This window comes from Chiloscyllium plagiosum, chromosome 3, assembly GCF_004010195.1.
Source record: "Chiloscyllium plagiosum isolate BGI_BamShark_2017 chromosome 3, ASM401019v2, whole genome shotgun sequence".
In the NCBI taxonomy this organism is placed as follows: domain Eukaryota; kingdom Metazoa; phylum Chordata; class Chondrichthyes; order Orectolobiformes; family Hemiscylliidae; genus Chiloscyllium; species Chiloscyllium plagiosum.
This window is the reverse complement of record NC_057712.1, coordinates 126,578,071-126,596,736: the sequence shown is the minus strand read 5'-3', so window position 1 is coordinate 126,596,736 and position 18,666 is coordinate 126,578,071. Positions and strand designations below refer to the sequence as shown.

At 46.4% G+C, this 18,666-nt stretch overlaps 1 protein-coding gene across 5 annotated transcripts in view; it reads right to left on the bottom strand.

Moving 5' to 3' along the window:
• vegfab (vascular endothelial growth factor Ab) overlaps window positions 1–18,666 on the bottom strand; it is a 42,142-nt gene that overhangs the window by 9,757 nt on the left and 13,719 nt on the right. For 2 of the 5 annotated variants that reach the window (XM_043687261.1, XM_043687263.1), the window contains exons 3-7: window positions 17,000–17,196; window positions 13,869–13,945; window positions 11,937–11,969; window positions 10,495–10,566; window positions 658–789 (exon numbers count right to left, since the gene is read on the bottom strand). In XM_043687261.1, coding sequence (XP_043543196.1) covers window positions 658–789; window positions 10,495–10,566; window positions 11,937–11,969; window positions 13,869–13,945; window positions 17,000–17,196 — 511 coding nt within the window. The remainder of the gene's footprint in view (window positions 1–657; window positions 790–10,494; window positions 10,567–11,936; window positions 11,970–13,868; window positions 13,946–16,999; window positions 17,197–18,666) is intronic. The other 3 variants (XM_043687265.1, XM_043687264.1, XM_043687266.1) reach the window with 3 other exon arrangements.

Sequence of the window (18,666 nt, the reverse complement as noted above, 5' to 3'; positions counted from 1 at the left end):
TAGAGAAGAGAGGAGGCAAAGGATGGAGGAGGCAGCCAAGAAAGGAGAGGAGGAAGCTTAAGCCACTGTCACATCTTTCCTGGGAGTTTTCTTTAAGCAGTGTATCTAGGGAAGGTCCCTGGCTTGGAGCTGAAAGAGTGAAGAGAGACCAGATATGGGGAGTATCTAGATGCAATGAGGTCCCAACAATCTCACTGGGTTGCCATAAAATCAGGTCTTAGGAATACAATTTTTCTTCAGAAGTCCATTTGATTCACTGCGTCGCGTTTTGAGTTTTAAAAATAGAATTTGGTCAGCGACGTGGTGAAGTTTCTAAAACAATTGTCTTACCTCCCTCTCCTGGTTCCTGTTCCCCTGACCAGTGGTGACCCCTGACCTCTCCAGTGAGTGGCTCTCTTCCTTGAGTTGTGACCCCTCTCTTCTCTGACCTCTCCATGAGGCTTGTCACCCTTTATCTTTCCAGCCCTGATATTCAGGAGCAGGAGACATCCAGAGCCTTATTTAACGGTTCATGAATCCCAGTGGACCATGGGTATGTAATAAGGTGATTGCCCTGCCCACAACAGAACCGACGCCATAAAAAGAGAGCACACAGCACTGACACTGTCAAAAAGTAATAAAGTAAAAAGCATGAAGCAAGCTTTGTTTCTGACGAACCTGCAACTGTGTTCATTTAACTCAAGCCTCTTTGACTTGCAACGTAAATGTGTGAATTTACACGAACATTTACAGCTCTGTGGATCCTGAATAAACAAGTGCTTTCTCTTCTCTGAGCAAGGCTCACAGTGACTGCAAAAAGGTAACAGAAAAGATTGCTAAATCTGCAGCACGTCGGCAAAGTAACATTTAGACATGCAAATCCCACAATCAAGGTGCTCGCTTATCAGCTCAGCCGGGGTACGGGGAGGAGGAGATAGATGGAGAGAACGCATCTTTCCTCGTTGGAAATGCACAACTTCTAACAACTACAGGCTGCACCAGGGAGATACATTTAAAGAGAAGGTGCTCATTAAAGCCAAATCACTGCCCCCTCCAACTCGTTTTGTCACACGCTGTCTTGAAAATCTTCTCTTTAGCTCTCACATTTTGGGCCCTCTCTCTTTCTCCATCTGTCTCACTCGGCCTTCGTCTGATTGGGAGTGTGGGACAATCCCCAAATTCTCAATACACTTTTGATCTACAAACTCACTCTCGCCAGAGACACACACACACACACACTAATGATAATCACTGTTCAATTGGATCTTATGTTCTTGTTTTGGGGAGAGAAAACAGTTTGGCTCAGTGGTTAACACTGCCGCCTCACAGCGCTCGGGACCTGGGTTCAATTTGGGTGACTGTGTGGAGTTTGCACATTCTCCCCGTGTCTGCGTGGGTTTGCTCCAGTTTCCTCCCACAATCCAAAGATGTGCAGGTTAGGTTGACTGGCTAAATCACCTGTAATGTGCAGTATTGGTGGATTAGCCATGGGAAAATGCTGGGTATGGGGTGGGTCTGTGTGGGAGGGTTGGTATGGACTCGATGGGCTGAATGGCCTGTTTCCACACTCAAGGATTTCTAATGACATCTATGAACTTCAGAGGGATTCAAATTCATTTGCTTTGCTGGCGCTAACACCCCAAGACCATTGTAAGAGCTTTAACCATTTCATGCCTGAAAAGTTCCTATGATTAAGCTGGGAACAGAATAACTTCTGAGTCACTGAATAATCTTACAAGTCAGAAAAGCCACACAGTTGCCAGCATCTCCTGGTAATCTGCCATATTTACTGCATTAATATGGTTAGAGGAGCCAATCAAGAGAAATAACCATTGACTTTGATGAATGACAGACCAGGTATGTGTAATGGAGACCTGGGGATGACTGGTTGTTCTTGAATTCTATTTGGGAGTGTTTTGCAGCAGGTTTACCAGAGCTGAAGGAGTTCATTCAGATGGAGAGAAGGTGGTGTTATCCCTCTGAGGTCAGAGAGTGTTAATTGGAGACCTAATACAGGGTATTCAAAATGCTGAGGGTTTTGTTCGAACAAATGGGCAGAAACTTTAGGAAACTGGACAGTAAACAGAGGCCAAGAGTTTAAAATAATTGACCAAAAAGGAAAAGAGGAAAGCAGGATACATTTTCTTCATAAAAGCTTGTTCCACCTGCAATACACCACTTGAAAAGCTGATGGAATCTGTTCCCAAATTAGCTTTCTAAGCACAATTGGACATGAAGAGGACTAATTCACAGAGTGATGGGACAAAGCTTTGGGCACTGGGAGGATAGGTTAGTCAAAGCACCAGCTAAATCCCAACTGATTGGTGAATATTGTTTAGGGAAGGTCATTACCAGGTCTGACCTATGTGTGACTCTAACCCCACGTCTCTTAACTGTGCTCGAAGCCAAGCAAACCATAAGTGATTCGTTTTCCCATGGCACAAAGAAAGGGCAATAAATGTCAGACTTTCTAATCCTGAAAATAGTTTTTAGATTAGATTAGATTAGATTAGAGTTCTTTACCTTTAACAGCATCACTTTTTGATGCAATATCAGAAATATTCCAATTATGATTTTCATCAGGCTAGCACCTTCATAAAAATCCGAGGAATGATGGTGAGTTGAGAGACAAATGGAATGGGTAAGGAAGTGGGGGGGCGAGCAGTGAGAAGCTTGGTTGAGGGGGCTGTGTGAGGAAGGGGAACGAGGATCGCTCATCTGCCAGCTACCCCTTTCAGGTCAGCTGCCTGGCCCCCATTGGCTGGCCACGGGCAAACAAGCTGCTAATGGAGGAAAGTGTGGCATGGCAGCGATCGTTTTCATTCTGGTGAAAGGCCAGAGAAAGGTGACGAGGCAACAAAGTCATGAGCCTTTGTAAGACGCAAAAGGTCCTCCACTTTAAAGAGGTCCCTCCATGCACCACCATTCGGCCCATCTATGGAAACTGTGCCCTTGAGCTAATCCAGTGACAAATCGGCAGGAGTGCTACCAGAAAGCTTTAACATCATTTTGGATTTGCCCAATGAGTTTGAACGTGATCATCTGTGATCAAAAGTGATTTACAGTCATCATTTCATATCCCATTCAGTCAAAGTATGATCAACTGACCTCATTAATGATCAGACGAAACCATACAAAGCTCAAACAACATCATTTATGGTCACAAAGCATAATTTAATTGCTTTCAGAGCACTAAACATCTGTTGAATAACTAACATCAAATGAACTCATGCAAAACTCAAACAACATAGTTTGCACTGATATCATTGCCTCCAGCATATAAATGCACATAGTGGGTTAAAGTAACTGTCTCGTAAGCAGGGAATCTGGAGATCAAAATGCAGCAGTGTCTTTGAGAGCTCTTGTGATGTAGTGTCCCTACCTCTGAGCCCAAGTCTGACACGACCCAGAGGCATGTCAGTACATCTCTAAACGGGTTGATTAGGAAAATATCTATAAATATACACATGAAATAGCAGTGCACATAAGACATTCAGTCCCTTGAGCCCATTCGGCCCATTTGATAAGGTCATAGTTAACTTGATGGTAGCCTCGACTGTACTTTGTGACTGCTCCCCCACCCCACCCCAGCTATGATCTTTGACTTGCTTGCAGATCAAGAATCTGTCCAGCTCAGCCTGAGATGCATTCAATGACCTGATTGCCATTGTTCTCTGGGGAAGGGCATCCAGTAAACTAAGCCATCCAGCTCCCCAAAGGGGTATTGGGTTATTGTGGTAACGTACACTTTCTTTCACAAGTATGTTGGAGCCTGGAGCTCTGGTTAGAGACAGTAGAGGCTCCAGTTGCTTTCCATCATGTGACTGGCCAGGAATCTCCCACTCTCACCATCTGCCAATGACGTAACTTGGGAAGAATTTCAAAGTTGACACTCAATCTGTTTGGCCACATAATGAGCATGTGTTCCTCCCACCTTGAGTCCTGCAATGGGATTTGAACTCAGAGCTTTGGGATCAGAGACGATCCACTGATCTAACCCACAGCAGCATAAGGCATTGAACCAACCTTTCAGCCTGCTCCTCCCTATGTTGCTGGCACCAGTATTGATCATGATAATTGGATCCTTCCACTCTCACTGCAAGCTCCAATCCAGTCTCAGGGCACATTTCCTAAAACCTGCTGCATTGGAATACGCAGAGCCGTCTGGACTCTTGGCTTATCAAGACTATCCCTGACTCCCGCTATATTCCTATTAACTTGCCTCAGTGGAACAGATTCCCATATCTCGATCCATTTGCTCATCCACCCTACCGCGCCTGCTCGTCCATACAAGAAACCACAAGGGCTGACACCCCTCCATCTCTAAATCCTGACCACTGACCAAATTAGATGCCCCTCTCCCTAATGGGCCTTCAGCATCTAAGTGTGCAGTTGGCTGTCTCTCCTATCCGCTCCTTGGTGCACCAGTATCTGCAGTGAGCTGCCTCCAGCAGCGTTCAGCTCTGAGGCCAACTCCATGTGCAGCAGACGCAGACGGGTTTGTCTCAGATCACCATGGGAGTGGGGGGAGGTCATGCACCAGACAGTGCGTTATTGCAGGTGGAACACCTTGCCTGCACTGCCATTGCTTAATTGAACTCAATCATTTATTTTCCGAGTCGGTGGGGATCTGGGAGGATCGCCTGGAGTTGCGGGAGGGCAAGTTAGCAGGATCCGGTCCCCGGAACATTAGCCAGGCTTTCTGGTTCAGCCAGCTCAGTGACATTACCATCTCATCTTTGCAACACCCCCCCCCCCCCCAACACTGTAGCCATGCCTATGTTGTACATATAGATAGTGAGTCAGGTGAAAATGCAACTCCCTTTCCCTTACACTCGTGAAACCCTCGACTGCTCCAGTGACGAAACCTTTGGTTTGTCTCATTCCAAAACCAATGTGACTCCCTGTGGGTCTCCTAATGATTGTAGGCAAAAGTAAGTATTGCAGATGTTGGAGATCAGAGTCAAGATTAGAGTGGTGCTGGAAAAGCACAGCAGGTCAAGCAGCATCCGAGGAGCAGGAAAATCGATGTTTCGGGCAGGTGTCCTTCATCAGGAATGCTCATAAATGTATAAAAACTGCTCATTCCTGATGAAGGCCTCCAAACTGAAATGTCGATTTTCCTGCTCCTCGGATGCTGCCTGACCTGCTGTGCTTATCTTGACTCCTAATGGTTATCCCCATTCCTGGATATACTGTCCCACACCCCTCAGTTGTTGGAATCCTGCAGCCTCAATTAGTCTAACAGACATGTCAGCATCAGCTTTATTGGCATCTTGGAGGGAAGGGTGAGTGTTATTATTTATTTCACAACTATGGAGGGAATGGTGGATAGTAGTACCACCTCAGACTTTAAGAATAGGGCATAAAGACAGTGAGTGCTGGAGACAGTCTGGCAGTATTGGTGGAGGGGGTGTCACAGCGAGCCTGTCGAGTCTGATACAAGCCTACTTCTGGCTCCTCTGCCCAGACTAACTCTCCCTCACAGCTTTCCGCCCACCCAACACTGGAAGGGTCTGCTACCCCAGCCATAGGGTCCTCTGTGCTTGCTATTGTATCAGTTGCCTAGGGTCTGATGATTCGAGCGAAGATCAAAAAGTGTGGCACCGGAAAAGCACAACAGATTAGGCCATGTCCGAGGAGCAGGAGAACATAGAACATAGAACATTACAGCGCAGTACAGGCCCTTCGGCCCTCGATGTTGTGCCGACCCGTCATACCAATCTGAAGCCCATCTAACCTACACTATTCCATGTACGTCCATATGCTTGTCCAATGACAACTTAAATGTACTTAAAAGTTGGCGAATCTACTACCATTGCAGGCAAAGCATTCCATACCCTTACTACTCTCCGAGTAAAGAAACTACCTCTGACATCTGTCCTATATCTATCATCGTTCAATTTAAAGCTATGCTCCCTTGTGTTCACCGTCCCCATACTTGGAAAAAGGCTCTCCATGTCCACCCTACCTAACCCTCTGATTATCTTATATGTCTCTATTAAGTCACCTCTCAACCTTCTTCTCTCTAACGATAACAGCCTCAAGTCTCTCAGTCTTTCCTCGTGAGACCTTCCCTCCATGCCAGGCAACATCCTAGTAAATCTCCTCTATACCCTTTCCAAAGCTTCCACATCCTTCTTATAATGCGGTGACCAGAACTGTACACAATACTCCAAGTGCAGCCGCACCAGAATTTTGTACAGCTGCAGCATAACCTCATGGTTCCGGAACTCGATCCCTCTATTAATAAAAGCTAAAACACTGTATGCCTCTTAACAACCCTGTCAACATGGGTGGCAACTTTCAGGAATCTGTGTACCTGGACACCGAGATCTCTCTGCTCATCTACACTACCAAGAATCTTACCATTAGCCCAGTACTTTGCATTCCAGTTACTCCGACCAAAGTGAATCACCTCACACTTGACCGCATTAAACTCCATTTGCCACCTCTCAGCCCAGTTCTGCAGAGACGATGTTTCGGGCATAAGCCCTTCATCAGGAGTGCCTGACCCACTGTGCTTTTCCAGCGTCACAGTTTTCGACTCTGACTCTCCAGCATCTGCAGTCCTCACTTTCTCTTGACTCTAGTGAAGCATCAGGTTCAGAAACACCATCTTCTGAGTTAAGCTTCTGAGGTGGTGGAGTTACAGAGCAGTGTCCATCAAGGAGACTAGGAGGGCAGAGGTATGCCTGAATCTCTCTGGAAGGGTTTGTAGTGGGGGGGGGGGGGGGGGGGAGCAGTGTGGAGCTGTGGGAGAAGACAGCTTGGAATTTTGGGAGGGCTGTGGGGAGGGTGAGTAGCTCAGAGATTTGGGACGGCAGTTTTTATACATTTATGGAATGGCTTTGGAATGCTGCCATGCACTTTGATGACACTTTGAACAAAAATGAGAAAGTCAACACAGGACTGAGGGTGTTATACGCAGTAGACAAAATGAGGTAAATGAGCTTGCAGTCCAGATTGAAATTGCCAGGTAAGATGTTGTGGGTATCACAGAGATGTGGCTGCAAGGAGATCTGGGCTGGGAACCAAGGATTATGTGTCCTATCGGAAAACTAAATTACATTAAGTCAATGGCAAGAAGTGATAGAGAGCCAGAAGGCATAGAATCTGTGCAGGCAGTGTTGGGGAAGTGAAAAGGGAAAATGGCCCTGTTGGGAGCTATTTACAGGCCACCTAACAGTAGTCAGGATGTGGGGAAGAAAATAAATCAGGAAATAGAAAAGGCATGTTCGAAAGGCACTATTACAATAATCATACAGGACTTCATTATGCAGGTGGACTGGGAAAATCAGGTAGGTGGCAATCCCAAGAAAAACAGTTTGTGAAATGTCTATGACATGGCTTTTTGGAACGACTTGTGGTAGAGCTCTGGATTTCGTGATGTGTAATGAGGGAGACTTGATTAGGGAGCTTAAGGTGAAGGAACCCCTCGGGGGGCAGTGACCACAATATGATAGATTTCACCCTACAGTTTGTGAGGGAGAAGCTGGAGTCAGATATAATGGTATTATGACTCAAAGAAGCATAGAATGTGGTGAAGATTAGTGGAAAACCAGAGGATTAAGAAACCTTTAGATACCAGTGGAAGATAACTGTAAAAGCCAGAAGAGTGGAAAAGATGAAATATGGGTAAGCTAGTAAAATAAAGAAGATTGCAAGAAGTCTTTTATACGTGTAAAAGGTAAGAGAGAGGCAAGAGTGGATATTGGACCGCTGGAAAATGTGGCTGGAGGACGAGTAATGGGGAGCAAGGAAATGTCGGAAGAACTGAATAGGTACTTTGCATGGGGGGTGAGGTGGGAGGGGGGTGGAAAGAGGTAAGTGTAAGGCTCTGGTCAAACACATTCAGAATATTGTGAGCGGTTTTGGGCCCTGTATCTAAGGAAGGATATGCTGGCTTTGGAGGGGGCCCAGAGGAGGTTTACAAGAATAATCCCAGGGATGAAAAGCTTGTTATACGAGGAGCAATTGAGGACTTTGGGTTTGTAGTCAGAGTTTAGAACTGTTCAAAATTAGAAAAAACTTTGACACTTTGACTTCCTGAAGGAAATGAGGGCAATCAGTTTTAAAGATGGCAACTGAATGCTTTTGATGGCAAATGATGTGTGTTTCCGCTGAATGGAAGACATTCCAAATTGCAGCTCGATGTCAAATTGCTGAACATTTCATGTGCATTTGCAAAAGCATGTCAAAAGTGTGGGTGGCACAGTGGTTAGCACTGTTGCCTCACAGCACCAGATACCTGGGTTCAATTCCTACCTCAGGTGACTGACTGTGTGGAGTTTACACATTCTCCCCGTGTGTTCCGGTTTCCTCCCACAGTCCAAAAATGTGCAGGTTAGATGAATTGGCCATGTTAAAGTGTTAGGTGAAGGGGTAAATGTAAGGGAATGGGTCTGGGTGGGTTGCGAGTTGGTGTGGACTTGTTGAGCTGAAGGGCCTGTTTCTACACTGTAAATAATCTAAAAAAAAGTTCATAGATAGACTAGCATCTGTGGAGGCGTGTGAGCTGTTCCATGTTCATTTCTCCAAATCACTAAAAACGAGTGCACAGAAAGGCGAACAGGATATAATATCTTAAAGGGACTAACATTTTGAAGTGATGTTTCTGTTTTGACCCACATATCTTGGGCATTGTAGACAGGGGGCTAGAGCATCGATTCACAAGAAAGATACCAAGATTGTTTCTTTTTATTCATTGGGATCATTGGCCGGGCCAGCACTTACTGCCCATCCCTAATTGTCCACAAGGCAGATAAGAGGCAACCACGTTGCTGTGGGTCTGGAGTCACACACAGGCCAGACCAGGTAGATTTCCTTCCCTAAAAAGGACCAGTGAATCAGATGGTTTTTTTTTCAACCATTGCAATGGTTTCTTGGTCATCATGACTCTGGATATGTTTATCGAAGTCACATTCCACCATCTCCCATGGCAGATTTTGACCCCAGGTCTCCAGAACATTACCTGGGTGCCTGGATTAATAACCTAGCCACCATCTCCCAGGTTGAGGGGGTTTGGTAATTATGTGGACGGATTACAGACATGCCTAATATTTCCCCAAGTTGAAAGGTGGAGGAGGCAATCCATTTGAAGTTTCTAAGAACGATACTGATACCACAGACCAAAATGAGGCACTTCCTCTATTACAGAACCCAGAATGAAGGATATACTCGCTAAACTTTGAGCCAGACCATTCTAGAATAAAATCAGAAAATACTGATTGAGATTGAACTTGCTCGATTGGTTTCAGGTGAGGCTACAAGTTAACTTGGGACGAGGGGGATACATGCAATTTCGGAAAAGTTCAGCCAATGTCAAGTTGAAGGGTGGAATGTGTTGAAGGTGCTGATTGACCTCCAGCTGTTCATCTGTGGTGTGAAGCACATTTCTGAATAGCCAGCAACCCACCAGAACAAAATAAACCGATCCATTATTCAAGATGAGAAATCACATCATTAAATCGACATGGCAGAATTATCAACTTCAGACAAAGCAAAACAAGTAGGAGCAGTGTTGCCCAGTTGAGCCCATCGAGTGGTTATTTTAGAAGGTCGGTTTTGAGGAGTGCGGGCTCCAAATAGAGAACTCTGGGCAGAAGTTTGGAATATTCTCCTTTCAGAATGGTTCACATGAGAGCAGAGCAGTTTAGGTGGCTGCACCCTTACTCTGCAATTGTGAACAGTTGCATCCCAGTGAAAACAAATAGAAAATGCCAGAAACTAACTGAAGAAGGATCTACCAATAAATAAATAATTAGATAAATAAATAAATAAGCAAATTAGTGTTGGCACCAAATCTGGAGGACTACCTGTAAAGGGAAGCCAGTTTTGCAAAGAAGCGAAATGACTCCAAATGGTATTATAATGAAGTCCAAGAAATAGTTAACAAAAAACTATCCCTTCCAGAAAAAAAAAGCCTGATTCAAACTGCTGAAATATTATTCATCCTAAACTTTTCAGTGCCTTAATGCTAAACGTATCCTAGTGATAGCATTTTGGGCTTTTTTGATTGTATTGCAATGGGAATCAGAATTTCCAACAGGTCATGGGGCGACCAAATGAAGACAGGCCGTTATCACCAGTGATCAGATGGGTACGTTCATCTTGACTAGTCAGACTTGAAGCCAAAAATGAAGACAGGGTTGAGTTATTCTTCAACTAGTAAGCGATCAGTGTTAGTGGTGGCATGAAGATATAGCAGGGTGCATTGTTATAGCGTGATTAGTAATGATTAGTTACACAAATCATCCATGGCTTCCATCACATTCAAAGGTTGATCGTCCAACTCCTGTACAGATCAAAATTGATAAGAGTTTCTGGAGAATGCAATTGATTTTTCATGCCAAATTTTTTCAGCTTCGCTCTCCCAGTCACCATTTCTGATCACCCACAACAGCCCCCATTGGTATTACCCCACCCCCGTTTTTAAAAAATTAATTGTCAACTCAGAGATAATTATTCAGGCCAGGCATGGAATGTTGAATGGGAAAGTGAAGACTGACATACGGCCTGCTTTGTCTCGCTCTGATTTTCCTTCTCCTTCGTTTCTGACCCTTTCTTTTCCCTCTCTTCGGCTTGCTGTAAAAAGAGCATAGTTCTACAGTTTAGCAAAAGGTCCCTGAGGCAGCTAGCAGCTGCGGGGTGGGGGGAACGGAGGTGGGCCCAACCAGTGTGAATTCAGGTAGCCTCCCGCTGACCCCATCGCCAGAGGGACTGAGGCTGGATAAGTGACAGCACGCTACCCTTCTGGGTGTAGTTCATCTCCCTGCCCTGAGAAGAGGTTGCCCTCAACATCTTCATTTAGTTCAGTAATTAAGCAAATAATAATTAACAGCCACAATGGGGACTGAAGGAGGAATCGTTGAGGTGGTGGCATTATGGCAATGTCAATGGACTAGCAATCCAAATCATGCAAACAATCTTTGATGGATGCAAAAATCTATCTGGTTCACTAGTGTTCACAAGGAAGGAAATCCTCTGTCCTCTCCCTGCCTGGCCTACATGTGACTTCAGACCAACAGATTTGTGGTTGACTCTTATCTGCCCTCTGCCATGGCCTAACAGTTCATGGACACTTAGGGTCAGGCAATGACCAATGGCTCTGTCAGCAACGCCAACATCCCATGAAACAAGAAAGGGAAAGCAAGTGGATTCACATCCGAAAGGAAAGATAAATAAGGCCCAAGAAAGTACTTCTAGGCTCCTGCTTCTTTTGGAGTAATATCAATCTGAGAAGCTTTTGTTTTCCACATGATTATTTCATTAAGGAAAAAGACTGAGCTGATTGGTTAGGAAAAGAGCAATTGACTGTAGATGGAAGTATCCAACAATAGCTAAGGTCAACTTGGGATACACTACATTCAAGAAACGAAGGCTGGATTGCCACTAGGCATCTTCTACCACTGCTCTCCTTTTGCTGGACTCTCTCAACTTTGGTTCCTTTACAGTGCAGTACTGAGCTGCACTGTCAGAGGGCGCTGCGTTCTACATGAGACTGAGTGATGTCTATTGCGTTCATTCCTAAATGATCTGCTCAATCATTGAATCCCTGGCAAGGGGAGTGAGAGAGCATGGTCCCACACAAGCAACAACGCTACTTGATTCCAAAAACATTGTAAGCCAAACAATACAACGAGGCTTGCCAAATTTGCATGACAGAATGGACTTACAGATTTGGGAGTCTGGTGGATTGTACACTGTTTGACACTGATAACATTTGATGGAAAGCATTATCCTAGCTAAGGCCAATATACCATTACCAAGGTCAGCTGATGCTATATTCATGGACATCTTTGACCTCACTGTTTTGATAAATGTCAATAAACAGTAAACAAATTCCAAGATTCTCCAAGTATGAGACAAGTCATATGCCCATCAAATAGAGTGCCAATGATTCTTTGGTTAGCTTTATCTGTCAGATTAAGGTCTTCACCAATGACAATTCTTACCTTTTTGCTGCATCGTGTCTATCTTTCTTTGGTCTGTTGGAAAAACACAACATTACAAATATTAAATGTGTAATATTCATTTCAACTGGTTATTACAGTAGGTTGTTACATGCTGTCATTGCCCCTCTGGGACTGGGTGTTACAGTGGGTCACACACTGTCCTTTCCCCCCTGTGGGACTGGGTGTTACAGTGGGTCACACACTGTCCTTTCCCCCTGGGACTGGGTGTTACAGTGGGTCACACACTGTCCTGTCCCCCTGGGACTGGGTGTTACAGTGGGTCACACACTGTCCTTTCCCCTCAGGGACTGGGTGTTACAGTGGGTCACACACTGTGCTTTCCCCTCAGGGACTGGGTGTTACAGTGGGTCACACACTGTGCTTTCCCCCGGGACTGGGTGTTACAGTGGGTCACACACTGTCCTTTCCCCTCAGGGACTGGGTGTTACAGTGGGTCACACACTGTCCTTTCCCCTCAGGGACTGGGTGTTACAGTGGGTCACACACTGTCCTTTCCCCCGGAACTGGGTGTTACAGTGGGTCACACACTGTCCTTTCCCCTCAGGGACTGGGTGTTACAGTGGGTCACACACTGTGCTTTCCCCCGGGACTGGGTGTTACAGTGGGTCACACACTGTCCTTTCCCCTCTGGGACAAGGTGTTACAGTGGGTCACACACTGTCCTTTCCCCTCTGGGACTGGGTGTTACAGTGGGTCACACACTGTTCTTTCCCCTCCGAGACTGGGCGTTACAGTGGGTCACACACTGTCCTTTCCCCCCGGGACTTGGTGTTACAGTGGGTCACACACTGGCCTTTCCCCCTTGTGGGTCTGGGTATTACAGTGGGTCACACACTGTCCTTTTCCCCCTGTGGGACTGGGTGTTACAGTGGGTCACACACTGGCCTTTCCCCCTGGGACTGGGTGTTACAGTGGTCACACACTGTCCTTTCCCCCCTGGGTCTGGGTATTACAGTGGGTCACACACTGTCCTTTTCCCCCTGTGATCCTGGGTGTTACAGTGGGTCACACACTGTCCTTCCCCCCCCCCTGGGACTGGGTGTTACAGTGGGTCACACACTGTCCTTTCCCCTCTGGGACTAGGTGTTACAGTGGGTCACACACTGTCCTTTCCCCCGGGACTTGGTATTACAGTGGGTCACACACTGTCCTGTCCCCCCTGGGACTGGGTGTTACAGTGGGTCACACACTGACTGTCCTTTCCCCTGTGGGACTGGGTGTTACAGTGGGTCACACACTGTCCTTTCCTCCTGGGACTGGGTGTTACAGTGGGTCACACACTGTCCTTTCCCCCATGTGGGACTGGGTGTTACAGTGGGTCACACACCGTCCTTTCCCCTCTGGGACTGGGTGTTACAGTGAGTCACACACTGTCCTTTCACCCGGGACTGAGTGTTACAGTGGGTCACACACTGTCTTTTCCTCTCTGGGACTGGGTGTTACAGTGGGTCACTCACTGTCCTTTCCCCCCTGTGGGACTGGGTGTTACAGTGGGTCACACACTGTCCTTTCCCCTCTGGGACTTGGTGTTACAGTGGGTCACACACTGTCCTTTCCCCCTTGGACTTGGTGTTACAGTGGGTTACACGTGATACCGATGAGGAAACACTACTGATTAGATAACACTCTGCTCCCTGCTTTAACTCACGCTTTCTTTAAAGCAGTGAAACACATGCAGGAAGAGGTGGCTTTCAGGTATTGGTGTTTGAGAAGCAAATAAACTTTACCGCTGCCCTACTCAATGCTCTGGAGTAATGTGCTGAATGGCCTGATTGACCAAGATAGCTTGAGGTAATATACAATTGGCCCACTTGTGTACAACAGGGCAGGGAGTCATGCGTAATGTTTTAACTAAAGGATGGGCTTCCCATGTAAAACAAACTGAGACAAAACATGAAAAGACTCTCTCACCTGCAAACACATTTAGTGTGTTCCTCAAAGTGCATTTGACTTAAATGGTGCCCGTAGTGAGGCTTGATTTTCATTACCTAGGCGTGAAGAAAAGAGAATTGCACATTCATTAAGGAATTAATATTAAATCCTTAATAATTCCACATTAATAAGGTTGAAATAAACACAGGACTGCTTCTTTCCAGTCTCTCTCTTCCCCCCTCCCACACACACATTCAATAAATATGACTGTGCCACAAGTCTCAAGAACAAAGTCTGAATTTGATTTATTGTTCTCACATGTGCCGAAATACAGTGAAAAGTGTTGTATTGCATACTCTACAGGAAGATGGTACCATACAAAGTGCATCAGGGTAGCAGAACAGAGTGCAGAATACAGCGCTGCAAGGGTTTTACACAATTTGTGACTCCTTGTTACAAGAGGTTGTTTCCCTACAGTTGGAATGCTGTGCTGATTGCTGTAGAGACCAGTGTCGCCAAGACCTTGCTCAAATGTGACACCAGGGAGAAGGGTCACCAGTTCGACAAACATTTGGCAGCACTCCCTTCAGAACACTGTAATTTGCTCAAGGTGGCCAGGATTAAAGAAGGTTCCAGACAAGTCGATAACCCCAGACGTGTTTCCATTAGCGAGTGGCTCAGTCATCAGAGGACAGAGAATTGAGGTCATTGGCAAAAGGAGCAGAGGGGAGGAATCTTTTCATCTCCTACAACCTGCAACCTATATGCTAACCATTCAAGGGAGGTACTTGCTAATCATTAAACACCTCTGGAGCAGGTGGGACTTGAACTTGGCTCTCCAGGCTCAGAGGTAGGGACACTACCACTGTGCCACCAGTGCTCCAAGAATGAAGGACGTAGAGGTAATATTAATAAATAATAATATCTATGATAAAGGCAAAATAAATCAACGGTCTGAGTGAAAGAGTGGGGGAGAGCGCTTCGTGACGGCATTGTGGATCTACCCACAGCAGGTGGACTGCAGCGGTTCAAGAAGGCAGCTCACCACCACCTTTCAAGGGGCAACTAGGGACGGGCAATAAATGCTGGGCCCCAGAGGCAGCTCACCACCACCTTCTCAAGGGGCAACTAGGGACGGGCAATAAATGCTGGGCCCCAGCCAGCAACACCTGTGTCTCACTAGTGAGTGAACAAAGTAGAATTACTCAAAGCTAGCATAGCCAAATGGCCTTTTGCTGTGCTGTGGGCTGGTGCATGGGAGCAGAAACCTGAGAAAGTTGTCCTGTCTTAAACAGACAAGGTCAGTCATGGATCTACTATTGTCATCCAGTGGGAGAAAGGATCAACTTCCATCATCTATATTCTACACGACTACACTTTGTTGGCTGTCAAGCACTTTGGAGCGTCCAGAGGTTTATAAATAAATATTTAAATCTATAAATACAGAAGGACAACTCGTGTCAAACTTTGGAACATGGAAGCTCAGGGGGGCAGCCATTTTGTGCTGATATTAATTGGTGTTGACGAGATAGTCCTCATGCTGGCCGCACCCCCCACCCCCACCCAACCCAGAGATAGCAAGCTACAAACACCTGGCATTCTGCAATCTTCCCTCGCGAGTAGCAATTGACTGGCATTTGACCTTGAGGCCTAGTTACAATTGCTTCCCCACAGTCTTAAAGTCACATTGACAGCTGCAGCTCCAGAGGCCCTTTCACTGTGAGCATCGCCCGAAGAAGTCTGCAAGTGTACGGAACCCACTGCATCAACCACGAAGGGGCTATGGACTTGCCCACATGGGATCAATGATGCTGATACCGGTGGAGGGAGTGGGGCTGTACTCTCCAGAATGTTCCATTAGAAACACAGAAAAAATTAATAAGAGTAGGCCATTCAGCCCTTCAAGCCTGCTCCACTATTCAAAACCGATCATGGCTGGTTGTCTAACTCAGTCACCTTGTCCTGTTTTCCTCCCATGCTCTTTGATCCCTTTTTTGGCCTAGAGCTGCCAGAGGAAGTGGTGGAGGCTGGTACAATTACAACATTTAAAAGGCATCTGGGTGGGTACATGAATAAGAAGGGTTTAAGGGACACGGACCAAGTGCTGGTAAATGGGACGAGATTGGGTTGGGATATCTGGTCAGCATGGATGGGTTGGACCGAAGGGTCTGTTTCCATGCAGTACATCTCTATGACTCTATAATGACCTTTGTCTCCTTTTTGAAAAGCATTCAATGTTTTCACCTCAACCACTTTACTGTGGCAAAGCATTCAATAGGCTTACCACTTTCTGAATGAATTACCCCTACCCCTACCCCTCATGAAATGGATGACCCTGTGTCCTTAGACCATCATTCCTGATTCTCCTCAGTCATTGGCTTTCCTTTGGTCCCCCTGTCTCGGCTTGGCAAACTTTTATGGGTTTCTATGAGATCCCACCTTAATTCTTCTAAACCCGCTACTGTGTGGAAGCAGGCCATTCAGCCCATCAAGTCCACACCGATCCTCCGGACAGCATCGAACCCTACACTATCCCTGTAATCCTGCATTTCCAATGGCACTGCGGGAGGAAACAGGAGTACCTGGAGGAAACCCACGCAGACATGGGGAGAATGTGCAAACTCCACACAGACTGGCTGGAACCGAACCCAGGTCCCTGGTCCTGTGAGGCAGCGGTGCTAATCTCTCAGCCACCATGCCACCCAAATAAAGTCCTAACCGATCCAGTCTCTTTCCATACGTCAGTCCTGCCATCCTAGGAATCAGTCTGGTGTTCCACTCACTTAATAATTCAGTCTCTCAACCACCAACGCACAAGAGCAGCATTGCTAAGATGCACTGCAGCAGGTGCAATCATCTCGAAGGACAAGAACAGCATAGGTAATGAGAGCACCATACCCGTCATAACACACACAATTCTTGACTTGGAAATATATCATCATCCTTTCCCTGTCATTGGCTTCTTGTACAGCGGCAGGCCAAGTGGCGTAGGATTACCCACAATGCTTATGGGCAAGCACAACCAAGGGACGACTGCGTCATGGATGGACTGGTGAATAAAGAAATATCGGAGAGGGGCTCAAAACTGGACCAGAAAGTGAGAGTGGCAATACTGAATCATCCCTTTGCAATGACCCATTTTACATCGAAGGACTGGAACTAGCTTTTACCTCCATTGTGACATTATTCACTTCTGTGGGCACACACTCTAACCCTTCATCGCTGCAGCATCCCCCACATCTCCTCAGAAGCACACAAGAAGGCTTGAAGAGGTGCTCCACTTCCTCTGGGTACTCCTGCAAGATGTCCACCAGGATCTCCATCGGTTGGCAATTACTCCTGTTCCACACCTCCATGAACTTGATAACTGCAAAACAGAAAGGAAGGGGTTAAAGGTGATTTGTCAAATGTGGCCTGGAACAGAAAAGGAAACAAAAGGTTTCAGAACCAAGTGGGGAATGTGTCCCTCTCACACAAGAAAATTGCAGCTGGAATGCGCAATGCTGGAGGAACTCAGTGGGTCTGGCAGTGTCGGTGGAGAGAGATTTATAAATCACACAACACTGGGTTACAGTCCAACAGGTTTATTTGGAAGGACAAGCTTTCGAATGTCATGTAGGGATAGTGTCGGGTGGGATGCTCTTCGGTGGATCGGTGTGGACTTGATGGGCTGAATGGTCTGTAGCAAGTAGCACTCCAAAAACTAGTGCTTACAAATGAACCTGCATGAACTTGATGAGCGATGAGGGAAGGTCTTATGAGGGAAGGCTGAGGGACTGGAGGCTGTTTTCGTTTAAGAGAAGAAGGTTAAGAGGTGACTTAATAGAGACATACAAGATGATCAGAGGATTAGATAGAGTGGACAGTGACAGCCTTTTTCCTCAGATGGTGATGATGAGCATGAGGGACATAGCTTTAAATTGAGGGGTGATAGATATAGGACAGATGTCAGAAGATTTCACGTGAACCGTTAGCTCGATTTCTCTCCACAGATGCGGCCAGACCTGCAGAGTTTCCCCAACCTTCCCTCAATTCAGACCCATTCACGCAGTGGCTGAGGGTGGGGAAGGGAGAGTGTTGGGTCTGAGTGGAGGGAGGTGTTCATAGAGAATCATAGACTCCTTACAGTGTGGAAACAGGCCCTTCGGCCCAACAGGTCCACACCAACCCTCCAAAGAGTATCCCACTCAGACATATTCACCAATCCTATTACTCTATATTTACCCCTGACTAATGCACCTAACCTACACATCCCTGAACACTATGGGCAATTTAGTGTGGCCAACTCACCTAACCTGCACATCTTTGGATTGTGAGAGTAAACCGGAGCAAACCCAAGCAGACCTGGAGAGAATGTGCAAACTCTATCCAGACTGTCACCCGAGGCTGGAATGGAACCCGGATTCCGGGCGCTGTGAGGCAGCAGTGCTCACCACTGAGGAAGATTGATTTTATCAGCGCACTGACTGGCTTCTGACCCAGCAATGTTGCAATCCCCAAGCTCACTTTCAAATCTCTCAGTGACCTTGCCTATAACTGTCCCCATCCCACAGCCCTCGCGAGATAACCCTCCTGCCTAAACTCTGGCTCCTTGCACAACTCCTGAACTTAATCGCGGCTTCAGTTCCCTGGGCCTGATGTGTCCTCATGCTATCTCTGCCTCCTTCATTAAAACTCAGATCCAGTTTTACTGCCATCCTGGGGGACACCTGGCTATGTGACACCCTCTTCTAGGCGCTACATAAATGCACATCACCATTGATCAGGAGCTGGGAAACCAAACTCAAAGACAGAGGGCTGCACTGGTGGGTCAGGACGTGCAAGATGGAGTAATTGG